Source organism: Stigmatopora argus, chromosome 21 (assembly GCF_051989625.1).
Source record: "Stigmatopora argus isolate UIUO_Sarg chromosome 21, RoL_Sarg_1.0, whole genome shotgun sequence".
NCBI lineage: Eukaryota > Metazoa > Chordata > Actinopteri > Syngnathiformes > Syngnathidae > Stigmatopora > Stigmatopora argus.
This window is the reverse complement of record NC_135407.1, coordinates 8577015-8590308: the sequence shown is the minus strand read 5'-3', so window position 1 is coordinate 8590308 and position 13294 is coordinate 8577015. Positions and strand designations below refer to the sequence as shown.

At 40.8% G+C, this 13294-nt stretch overlaps 1 protein-coding gene across 3 annotated transcripts in view; it reads left to right on the top strand.

The window, feature by feature from the left end:
* rbms3 (RNA binding motif, single stranded interacting protein) overlaps positions 1–13294 on the top strand; it is a 248683-nt gene that overhangs the window by 45706 nt on the left and 189683 nt on the right. For 2 of the 3 annotated variants that reach the window (XM_077590895.1, XM_077590893.1), the window contains exon 2: positions 10380–10537. In XM_077590895.1, the coding sequence (XP_077447021.1) occupies positions 10380–10537 (158 nt within the window). The remainder of the gene's footprint in view (positions 1–10379; positions 10538–13294) is intronic. The other variant, XM_077590894.1, reaches the window with a different exon arrangement.

Sequence of the window (13294 nt, the reverse complement as noted above, 5' to 3'; positions counted from 1 at the left end):
GCACTGTATGTGTTGACCCTGCTTGTCCTTACTGCATCATTGGACACCGTGGATGACGCTGACTTATAGTTATGGATTCGTTTTGAGTCCTTCTGACAGAACTATGTATATAAACTTGATAATTTTAAGACCAGTTTTATCACCCAGTTTAACATCGTCGTCACATTGCTCCGTTCTGTGTATAAAACTTCTTGATTTTCTTCGGTCTTTATCGGTTCATTGTAACGTTTTGTTTCTTGTTCCTCTGTCTCCAACCTCCATCAATTCTGTCAATACCTGCCTTTTCAATATATTTTGTTCATTGTTTGCATCCCCCAATCTTTTGTTTTTACTCTTTTGGGAGACTTTTTGCAAATAATCTCTAGCATCAGCAGGGTTAACATTCTCTCATTCCTTGCCCGCTTTCCTCCTCGTATGCAACAATTATAGATTAAGTGGTTAATTTAAATTTCAATTATATTTAGTAATGATTCAAAGCTATTTAAAGCTACCTTGCCTCTTGTGAATCCCAAAGTGGTGACAGTATGGCACAGCTGCAAACTTAAAATGAAATGGCTAGCCACCTAAATTGATTGTCAGGGTAGGGAAACCACTAACCAGAGAAGCATATAAGAAGCCCATGTTACCTCAGATGGAATTTAGGGTTCTGAACAAAAGTAAACCCTTTTTATTTTTAAGTAATCATAGGTTATTCCCTGGTACATAAAAATAACAAAAAATGTCATCAGTACATTTGTGTGCATGTTATTTTTTATTTTTTTGCAATGGATTGTTGTCAACATTTCAACTTCACTTGTATCTTATGCGAGAAGGTAATATCTAATGCATAAAGGCTTCACTATAAACAGTAGTGTTTGTATTCGGAGAGACAATGAAATCAAAGAATGGCAGTGTTTGAGAGAGGGTGAAAACTAGTGTGTGAATTGCTAGTTATGACACTTCAAAACTCTAGGAGGTAAATGAGAAAAAACTCCATTCTCTCGTCTCCTTACCCAGCTGTGACATTCTTGTACAGAGGCTTGCTGGGGATCCAATTTGTGGCACAGTATTTTCAACGAGTAGAATGCTTTACACAGCTCTAATTTAGTGAGTGAGCAATGCAGGGGAGATTCAGAGCTTCTGTCACATACTCAGAAATATTTGTGAGTCGTTTAAGTAAGTATGATAACTCTAGTGTATGTTATGCTCTAGCTGAGCTGTACAATCAAAGGCTGAATTGAGAAAGTAATGAATTTCCATTTCAACCCATTATTAATTTATTTTTATTGGCTGGTGACAGGTTGTACCGCCTCTTGCCCATTGTTACCTGGGATAGTCTATAGCATTCCCGCTACCCTCATGAGGATAAGGAGTACAGAAATTGATTGCTAAAGAATGAACCATTTCAGTGACAAGCCTTGTATACTTTTTTGGGGCCCCACCAAAACCCCTCTCTCTCTACCTCCGGTTTGAGCTTGTATGGAAAAATCTCCCTGGAAACATGTTCTTTGGGACATACTTCCTCCTCTGATCCACTCTCAGTCTTGCATTCCAACCAGTCGCACGATAAAGACAATGAATCTCGACTACTCTTTTCCATTTGAGTCATATGCCCACTGCCTTACATCGCTGGTTTTAACTATGCAAAAGCACACGTTAAATAAAATATTGTTATTCTTCACATTCAGTAGATATGGATCTTTGTGAGTTAGTAATTTTTTTAAATTATTTTTTGACAAATTCGATTATTTAAGTAGAGTGTAAATGACTCTTGATAGTAGGACTTGACAGTGAGTAAGGATACATTGTTTTGCAGAGGTGAACTAATGACAATTTCATAGACAAATGATACAATTTATGGTTTTGCAGACTTGTTCCATCGACCTAGAAGGGGCTCAACAGAAAGTAATTGAGAAACACTACAATAGTCCATTGCTTACAAATGTATGCTTTATTTAAAAAAGCACTTGTATGTTACTACAGGCTAAACTGTGTAGCTGACTTCAGGAACAACAAACTAAACCTTTGATTGGTCGCCAGTAGGGCACATGTAGAGACACAATCACAATCCCAATCAAAACAATCCTGTCCGCACCGAAGTAAGGCAAAAAAAAAAAAACACTACACGATCTAGTTTCATTCCTATCCTATCAAAAATAATAATTGTGCTCCAAGAATTAATGCTTATACATCCCTAAAGTTTATCTATCACATTTCATTTTAATCTGTCTACAAATAATGGAGGCAACAAATGACAGTGTACACATTCCCAACAAAACAAAACAACCCACTATTTAACATCCATTGTAGGGAATCAAAAGCTGTCAAACACAATTATTCAGTTCATTTAAAAAAGGACTACTAGTAACCAAAAAATGCTTGCACTATATAATTTTGCTTCATTTGCGCACCATATCTGGCCACTGGGCCTTGAGTTTGACACCTGTAATCTAGAGTCAAATGGGTCTCATTTTCTCAACCATTACACACAAGATCTACAGAGTGCACTTATGTCACTGTTCTTTTAAACACCTCTATCACACTACCCTTTGATATACAAATTCAGTATTGCACAACTTCATGGACATTTCCAGTATATGCTTAAGCATTTTTGCAGAAGAAAAAAAAAACTAAAATGAAGTTTCTATCCGCCTCGTGGTGTAGCAGTTCGCTCGCCTGACTTCGGTCTTGGCAGGCGCGAGCTCGATTCCCATTGGTAGCAGCATGATTGTGAGTACGGATGGTCGTTTGTCTTTCTGTATGTCCTACGGCTGACTGGCAACCAATCTAGGGTGTAGGCTGCCTCTCGCCCGAAGTCAGCTGGGTTAGGCTCCAGCAACCCTTTTGAGAATGAATGAAAATGAAGTTTCTGTTGTTGCCTGTTTTCTATTTTGTCAAATTGTTCATACTCTCCTTCCAGTTACACAAGGTCTCATATAAGACATTTGCATGTCAAATCATCAAATCAAATTAAATATTCTGTAAAAGGCAGCACAAAAGAAAAAGCAACTGATCTTTATTTAAGGATGAGATCACTAACATGCATTTTTAATCCCAGGGGAGTTGTTCACCCACCCCTCTCTCTATCTTTAACCTTTGATAACCTTGCGCTTTGCCTCACACCCAGCAATGTAAGTAATAGGCTGCACTTGACCCTCACTGCCTCATTTTGTAAGATTTCAGCTTCTGACCTTAAAAAATGAAAGCAAATCGATAGGGCGGGACACATGAATTCCAAAGCCCAGGATGTAAGCCAAGACTATAGCCAAGGGAGGAAGAGGGGGAGAAGGAGGGCCTAGCATATTAGTGGGGCTAAAACAAAGAAAGCGTGAGAACGGGGGGAAAAGCTCTCAATTAACCTTCAGCACCAACATCAACTTTGAGAGGTATTTGCGGTTGGAGTGTTGTTATGTTTCTGTCACGTAGCATTATGTATAATATTATGAGGATAACAAACTCCAGTGGACAAATATGCTAGTAAAAATAATTTCACAGCAACAGTGTAAGAGGCAATGCTTAGATACAGACGCATAACCAGATTACACACACCCACAAGTCCCCTTTACTTATAAAAGCCAGCACTTTTACATCTTTTATTCAGGTTGGTACTCTGTAAAAATTGAGTGTGCAGCAAAGTAGTGTTACATACCAGAGATGGAGTGGCTCCGTGAAATGGCATAAAGCTGTGACAGAGATATGAAGTATCAGACGATGGAGTTTCGTAGTGCATTATTTAATATAGCTCAGTGGCTAGTGCCAACCTTGTCAGATAACTAATTAAATGATTGGTGTGTTGCTTTGTGAAAGCAAGATCAATATGGGGTCATCCATACAAGTTTGATAAATTAATTCTGTGGTATACAAACTGTTCACGTCAGTCGTAATCATTATTTTCCTCCAACTTCTCTGAAATTGCCCCACATAGGAATTACAACGTGTGAAACACATTATTCACAATCACCGACTGAATGTTTACAAAAAGACACTAGGGTCCAGTTGTTTTAATCTTAAAAGCAGTGTCACCTAACAGCTTCATCGTGCTTTCTGCATTGATACGTATGAATAAAGGGTAAAATTAGAACAAGTTGAGGGCAGTGGGGAACAGGACTTAACTCCTCTAAGGGTTGCCGAGATCATAACAATTTTCTGGATTTATGTATTACTCAAATTTAAGAGGTATAAGTCTGAACTCTTTCATCGTCTTTGCCTTGTCAATTTTATTTTTAAATGGTAAGGAGTGATGAAAGGCTGCATGCTCCTTCATTGTCAATTACGTAGTATACTTAGAATACATTTTCCTGCTGCACAACAAAAGTTACATATGTAACTAAGTTTCTATGAATCCTAAATGACCGCCAGAGACGGTGCTGAAAGCACTGAATGGTCCCTTCGTGCATACACAGTGCGAGTATCAATACCAACGAAGTCAGCTGTGAACGCAAGTTGACCCCAGGAAGGGTATATAGTTTGGTTCTACCATGGATACAGTCCCTACAGAATCTTTTCGTGTGAGCACGAGGAATCTGAGGGATTGAACGGATTCATAGAACCGTAGTTAAATACATAACTTTCGTTCTATTTCATCCCTCCTGACTGACTGAGGTGGTGCTGAAAGCACTGAATAGACAATACCAGAGAGGTCACGAAGGATTCCACACAGAAACCCCACGTGGGAGTTTCTGTGAACATGAAGACCACACCCAGCACGGGTGGGGAGAGCTGACAAATAGGCAGTAACATCCAGTATGTGCCAAGCGCTAACCATGAAGAAGAGGCACAAATGACCAACTATAAGCCTCATTGCAGGGCATGCGGACACTCGCGGGTGCAGGGCGTCCTTGAAGTAGGCCATCCAACAACTCCCTACTATGCCATCAGAGAAGCCGGGGCATTATGCTGAGGCCACCACAGTGTAGACCCTTACGGCTGACCCAGGACACCCAATAGACTGAGGGCATGCAAAGAGCCAATGACCTTGGGGAGAGAACAACTACACTGGCTTTCCCCACAGCCCACACACGCCTGCCTGATGGATTACAAAACAGGCAGTAGGACCTTCCAACAGTCGCAAAACTTGGCAGTCACTGCCGAGTCATCCAGAAGGAGGCCAACACTGGCGCAAAGTGCACCCGCAGGAGGGGCTCCTAACACGCCACCCGGAACCAATCGAATGGCAGGGAATGTCTCATAGGCACTTCGGCCAAGCCCAGAGGGCCATGGAAAACCAGAGAGAGCGAGGGACTACCCCTGGGTGGTCCACCGATCAATCCCAAGGCAGCCGACAATGCACAGAATTGTTAACAATACATCACGGCAGAAGGGCACCCCCACCGGGCGAACCGACATTGGGACAGGCCATCCAAGGGACTGTCAATAAGACAAGGAGTCTATGTTGCAGACTATATGGCACATGAAAAAAACGCATCCTTCCCAAAAAATAAAATAAAAAAAAACAGGGAAAGGTCAAGGACCCACAGGCTGGACAGCCCTAATAGGCAGGTGAGAAAACATGAACCCGAGCCACAGCCATCCTTGGTCCATAGATGGCATACAACCTGACTTGATGGGCATCACAGACACAAACTACAGCAGTGGCCCAACTGAGTTCCCAGCGGAAGCAACCACCGACATCCAGCATATCATAGTCCCCAGTCCTCCAGCACCAGACTGGGGGTTGACTGCTCTGGAAAAGAGGCTGGCAGGTGGACCAAAGGCAACAAAACCATAGCAAGCCATAACAAACGTGCATGGGGTAGGACATCATCCGTGCAATTTGTCACCTTGTACAGGCCAGAAAGCCGAAAAAGGCGAGCTGCCAAGTTGTCCGGCTGCACAACCGAGTGACTCCCAAAGGGAGCCAACCGGACAAGGGACCCAACGACATGGTCACCACCAGCAGCTAGGACATGAATGGGTGCCAGAGTACGGCTTCCATCAATGAGGGCCACAGGATCTCACCAGCAGCATGATGTACCAATGCCATGGGAATCACAAGGGCAGAAGCAGACCACTAGTGCCATAGATGGTGCGCCCAGATGCTGCAGCAGGCAAAAATTCTAATTGCGACCAGTTCAACATGCTCCGCAACACTGCCAGCATGAGACTTCAGGGGAACTGACTGATGAGCCCTGCAACGAGGACATGTGCCGCAGTCTCAAAGGCGCAGAAGCCCGGTCAAACCCGTCATAGAATTAAGAAGCGGAAGTAGCCACTGAAAGGCATCAGCCACAACATCCAGATCAGGCATGTCGGGCAGACATGGCTCAGGGCCAGCCGCCAAATCCTCAGGGAGACTGCCACCCGAGAACGCCGTCCATTCCATCTATATACCACAGCAGCTCAACCACATAGGCAAGTTGTTGAATAGCCTTCGCTGTCTACACGTGCAGCGTGGGAGATGCTTAATGCCATTTCAACTGTCTAGGTTTATCGCTAACTTCAGACAACCCTAGGAGGGAGCCGCAAGGTAGACAACAGCCCAAGCAACGTCAAGCGGCAGCGCAATAGCTACAGCCGATGTTAAGAGTGAAGACGAGCCGCAAGCTGAAGGAAGGGGGCGCAAACGCAAACACGACAGAGACAGCAAAAGCAGTGGAACGACGCACCTGAAAGAAATGACCAGGAGCGCAAAAATTAAATAAGGCCATCAGGAAACCCCACCCCGCCGCCAAGGGACAGCGAGAGGGGGCAGGAAACCAACGCAAACAGCTGAGGCCCACGCACAGCGACAGGCAGAGCTACAACAGAAATATAACAGCGGCTGTGCAAGCAACTAGACAGCCGGAATGACAACCCAGCCGCAAACTAGGAGAGGGGGCTCTAATAAAGTCATCAGTGGTCGTCTGCAGAAACAGACATACGGGTGGCCAGCGGTGCACAAGCACCCATGGTCGTAGCGCCAAATGGACTGTCAATAACCCCTTGTTTACCCCTGATTTTTGGGGGGGTGAAATCCTGCCTATTTTCTGACTCAATATAAAAAACAGAAAATATAGGTTTTTAAAAAAACAAACATTTTGCTTCTCAGTAGTAAAAAAATAGAACAATTATTCTTTTGACTTTTTGCTTTGTTAGATTGTTATACAAGTGTATGTAAATAATGTATATAATCATATTACCCTGTGGGTTGACAAAAATATAGTGCTTTTCAATTTGCTGAAATTTTGGCGTTGGTTAGTGTCCTGTAATTGTAAAAGAAAAAAATCATTTTTTTTTTAATGTATTTTTAGGATGCAGGCTGCAATCAGATTGCAGAAGCCAGGTTAAAGAGGCACTGAACCTTTTAAACTTAATCATCCCTATAGATGACATTTTAGTTCATTGTACTTACTTTTATTTCTCTGTTTTCACTTGACATTAAATGTTGGGCCATCGTGTGTGTTTGTGTATGTGCGTGCCCAGCCCTGCGAGTAGATGGCTATTAGTTCCACTTTGCTCAGCATGGTAATTGGCTGTCCATTGATGGACGTGGCTCCCTCTTCACGCTCGGTGGACCCCGACACTTTGTCTGAGGACTCGGAGGCGACACGCTGGCATGGCGCACGCGCTTAAAATAGCGCATCAAATCAGCCATGCTCCAGTGACTGCTGCTAACATGTGGGGAAGAATGGAGGGCTAATGGTGTGTGAGTTTATGTGCGTGTTAAACTGCGTGCATGTGTGTGTAAAGAACTCCGTAGGTTACTAAGGTTCTCTCTAAGGAGGGCAATGGGTTAACTAGAGGTGATATTTAGTTACGTGAACTCTCCGCCTATTTCTTTCCTCTTACCATCCATCATTCTAGAGCGCATTTGTGTCTTGTATCTTCTTATTCTTCTTTAATTGCTCTTTTGCGCTCATGCCCAGCGGGTCCTGATTCTCCTTCGATGTCAGTATGTACTGTTTTCTTGCAATATAGATATAAATAGCGGCAAGCTGGAAAACCTCCCTCATGTAACATGCAGCAATGCTAACAGCACAACCAGACCATCATTAGAAAGATTCCGTGCATTTTGTAAGATGGAGCCAAACAGGAAATTCCACACATTAACAAAATGAGGTGTTCACTTTGAAATATGATGCATATTAATTGGTCTTGAGAAGTTGGAATGTTTCCATGGTAATGGAGTGGATTGGTTTTGTAGCTATGATGGGTAAGAAACGGTCACAAAGTCCTTATTCATTTATTTTCTGAACAGCTTATCCTCACAAATGTCGCTGGGGGTGCTGGAGTCTATCCTTGGCTTTATGCCCCAGGCGGGGGACACCCTGAATTGGTGGCCAGCCATTCGCAGAGTGCTAGGAGACACAACCATTCACGCTCACACTCATATCTAGGGGCAATTTAGAGTCTTCTACCACCCTACCCTGCATGTTTTGGGGATGTGGGAGGAAACCAGACTACCTGGAGAAAACCAATGCAAACATCACTCGAACCCTCGTTCCAGAACTGTAAGACCAACGTGCTAACCATTCGGTCACCGGGCTGCCACAAAGTCCTTAATTCAATGAAAATTATTTTGCCATTAAACACAATAACTTAATGATGTTGCAAACATTAGCTAATATTTTTAACTGAAAAAGAATAACCTGCAATTGCTGCTTCAGGGTGTCCCCTGCCACTGCCCGTAGTTGGCTGGTATATGGTTCGTAAAATGAATGAATGAATGAATGAAAAAGATAATTCAGTATAGTGACAAAATAGCATCATCTAATTTTGGTTCTGAAAAACACTGGCTAAAGCAGTAATGTAGCCTTTGTAAATGACAGACATTAAATAATGTAGTACATGTTTTATTGACTGGCAATAACATTAACTTGGTTTGACTATCAAATAGAGACAATAAAATGAAATTTGAATGCACAAAAGCAGTGCGCTGGGAAAGTGAGATGTGTGTTGCACTTTCATTCATTTCTTCATTCACCACTGAAAAGATCAGCTGCACAGAAGACGAATAAATGAACTATGTGACTATTAATGATGTAAGTTAAGACAGTGATGTCTGTGCTCATCAAAATGTAATCTTGAGGCATCGAAAAAGTAAGTCATAACAACCACAACTTAATTTATTTTAAAGAAGTGTTTTTTACATGCATTATTATAGTATAAATTAGAAATTATTTTTTCTAGAAAAGGTTGAATTCATCCAATGAGAGAAAGTACAGTATAATTTCACCCTATAAGTGAATATTTTGGTAAAGAATTTGGTCAACTTTAATGTAACTTTTGGACACTTCACTATAATATGGCCAGTCGAAATTATGCAAGAAAACTGGATTCCTCAAGACTTAAAATCTTAATCCTACACTGAAAGAGAAGCCACAGGTGTCCAAGTTGTGTTATGGGATAATCCTACACTGAAAGAGAAGCCACAGGTGTCCAAGTTGTGTTATGGGATATTTAGACCAAAATATTTGCAGCTCATTAGCCAGTAAAAATCCACAAACTGTTTAAGCTTCACTGGACTAGTATAAGCTAATGAGGTAAAAGATGGGTGTTAAAAGCAGCTAATAGTTCGAAAACTATGGTATTTGCTGACCCTACTCCACAGTTTCTCTATTTTTGAGACTGTCCCTACTTTTTTTAACTAAGATGGCTTGATTTGCCAATGTTCCAAGGCTGTCCTAACCCTAACCCCTTACACTACTACATCACCCGACATCTTATAATGATTCTGTTGGCAAATATTTACAACATCCACCTTATTTATTTTCTTCGTCCATAAGTTACACTGAGTGAGATGCATGGTGTTATTCTAAATAGCTTACCTCCCATACTGGAAGTTTGATTCATGTAAATGCTGTATTTACATTATAGCCAACCATACATATACAGTAATGTTTCAGTTACATTTTATGTGACCCAGTGAACTGATAAACATGCAGGATAGTATTCATCTATTTATTTTTCTGTTTTTTTGTGAATTAAAGTCATGGAGCAGTAGGGCGTATCCCAGCTGACTTTGCCCGGAACATCATGAACAGGGACATATTCATATCTCAGCTTTGTAATTAAAATTCACTTCACAATTTGACCTCACAGTTCTGAAATCAAGGGTTCAATCCCATGTTCAGACGTTCCTTTGTGGCATTTGAATATTACGTGGGTTTTCACTGGGTACTCCAGTTTGCACCCAAATCCTTAAAACATCCTTTAAAATAAGATGGTTGAACAATTTAAATTCCCAAGTATGAGGGTGTGACTGGTCGTTTATGTCCTTGTGCCCTGCAATTGGCTGGTCACCAATTAAGGGTGTCCCCCGCCTGCTGTCCGTACTTGACTGAGATAGGCTCCAATATCCCCCCGTGACCCTTGGTACGGAAAATGAACAAATGAATGTATGTGACCTATTGGAAAAAGACAAATTCATTGTATTCTGGCTAGTTATTAATTTAAAATGTTTATTTTCTTCCCTTTCCCAGCAGCCCTATGCTCCACCCCCTCATCCCATGGCTCCTCCCAGCCCCAGTACCCACAGCTGCAGCCATGGAGCGGCAGAGCAGCTGAGTAAGACCAACCTGTACATCCGCGGCCTGCCACCTGGGACAACTGACCAGGACCTTATCAAGCTCTGTCAACCGTATGTACTGGGAACACCTTCATTTCTCCTTACTGATATTTAGATCTGTCTATATATGGCTTGGTTTCTGACTGTACCAATTTGCACACCATTCCAATTTAAGTCAATTTCTCTTTAAAGTGAATAAAACATATACGGCCCACAAATTTAAACGCACTTGCTCGTTCTAATAGGACACAATACAGTCACATTTCTAAATTACCTATACATTAATTGCCTTTGTTAGAGAATTTATGACATTCTGTTTATATTGTGGTTGACATTTGCTGTTATGTAGAACTGCTCTGCATCACACAGAGCTGATCATATCATTCTGTTTATTTTATAAAACTATTTTTAAATTCACCCATGGTAAATTAAGAGGCCAGTATCTGTAAATGCTATTTTTTTTCTTTGAAATTAATGTAGTCACATCAACTTTAAACTATTATAGGTTTTAATCCGAACACAAACAATAATCTCAGGTTTACAAATAGAAAAATGTCAGATATTATGATTTTTGGTTCAGTTTAAAAAAAAAACTCTAGTCTACAAATACCCATATGAAATGTGGATTGCATACTTACCCATTCTATATATACTTTCCTTTAAAGACTTTAGATACTATATTATAGTTGCTAACAGATAATCATTTAATGATTTAAATATCCTGATTTTTTATTGTCTCCCATATTCATGAAGTGTTGGAAATGTGCAAATAATGAATACAATTTAGTTCTTGTTATGATATAGTGTTAAACTTCTTCAAATCCTAAATTGTCCAGATTTCTGGGTCACAATTATAATTGGGCACATTTGAGCCAGGCGGCCCGGTGGAGCGAGTGGTTAGCGCGTCGGCCTCACGGCTCTGGAGTCCTGGGTTCAAATCTAAGTCATGTCCATCTGTGTGGAGTTTGCATGTTCTCCCCTGCGTGGATTTCCTCTGGGTACTCCGGTTTCCTCCCACATTCCAAAAACATGCATGGTAGGCTGATAAGACACTCTAAATTGCCCCTAGTTATGGGTGTGAGTGTGCATGGCTGTCCGTCTCCTTGTGGCCTGCGATCGGTTGTCCACCGATTCAGGGTGTCCCCCGCCTCTGGCCCGGAGACAGCTGGGATTGTCTCCAGTACCCCCAGCAACCCTAATGAGGATAAAGCAGTTCAGAAAAAGAGATGAGATGAGAGAAATTTAGATTAGATTAGAACTTTATTTCATCTCGTATTCGGGAAATTTCTTGGTGGCAGTAGCAAGACAGACACAAGACACTGTAGACCTAGGTAAGAAACTGGAGCCACACACTAGAAGTCCACAAATTTGAGCCTTCTAGAAACAGAGATGGACGAACGCACATGATAGATAGACAGACATCAGCCACAAACAGTTTACGTAGTCTTGCCCCATTTCTGTGTGCATGTAGCCATCTAACTATGCTTTAAGTGCATCGTGATGGTCTTATAGCACATGCTGTGCAAGGTATAGGTCGATTGCAAATTGGGCAGCTATCAGTTTTGCAATCTCTTTGTAGTTCCAATTTGAAGGTTTACATTGTGTTACTGTCTCCTCTCTCTTGAGATTCATCTGGCTCTATTGCCTCATTTTCGATCTTCACCTTGTCAGTTGTATTTCCTTTTTGGTGTGTACCAGGTGTCGTCTATCACTATAAGATGAATTAAACGCACCCTGTAACACGTAAATGGATCTCAGGCTAGATAATGAAATGAACATGAATGAAATGCACTCGGAGGTTTTGTGAAGCAAAGAGCAGACATTAGTAGGCTGTAGATCAAATTGCACTAAGCAGTAAATGTGACACAATTTCCTTTCATTTGATATCCTATTGCAAAAATGTTTCTTGATGGCTATTTAAATGTTACTGTCTGTTAAAAGGCCATTCTTATCTGAAAAACCAGCATGGATCGAGTTATTGTTTTGCAGTACTGTACTCAACTGCTATTGCTCACCAGAGGTCACTACTTCATAGTCAGTATTCTCTGTATTATAAATACATTTCTCATAACTTTTTGAAGCTGTTTTGATAAAGGTTTCAATGGTGTTTTTCACTGAGGTTGTGGGAAACTCAAGATCAAGCTTTTAAAGCTTAAAAAAAGAAAAATCCTAATGTAACATAAATCTAAACCTTAATTCTGCGTCTTAAATGAAGGTCTGTATTTTGCTTCATTGAAGTGTCCTAACCCTGTCAAGATAAAACGTACAATTAAGCACCCTCTTTTAATGGGAAAGACAAGTGAAATGTTTGTGTACGGGCAATTAGAAAGTTAATTATCCTATATTAAAGTATGTGCCCTTTAAGAACATCCAAAAGCCATTAAATGCCACTCCAGTTAGAATTTGAGTATATTTTAATTCATTTAGTTATTTTTTAACACAGTTGCTGTATGTGATATTGTGTGGTATTATATAGGTATGACACCATTTCAGACATACATTTTGAGAAATAATATGAAATTTGTTCTGGGATTCAGCCCCCTAAATTATCAGTCCTTAAATTACATCTCAAAAGCAAACACTTTGTAGTACCACAACTTGATTGTAAATATGTTCCAAAACTTCATTTGAGAGAAGTATCTTACATTTTTTTTATTCTGGACATGAAAAAATATTCTTCCTACTTTCTTTTTTTTTTTTTTTTTTTTTTTTTTTACATGACAGTATGCTGAAAATTATATAGAACCACATAAACATATGATAACTGTGCCGTTTGGCTTGGAGGGCAATCACAAATAATACAAGGCACTAAAATATACAACACAATTT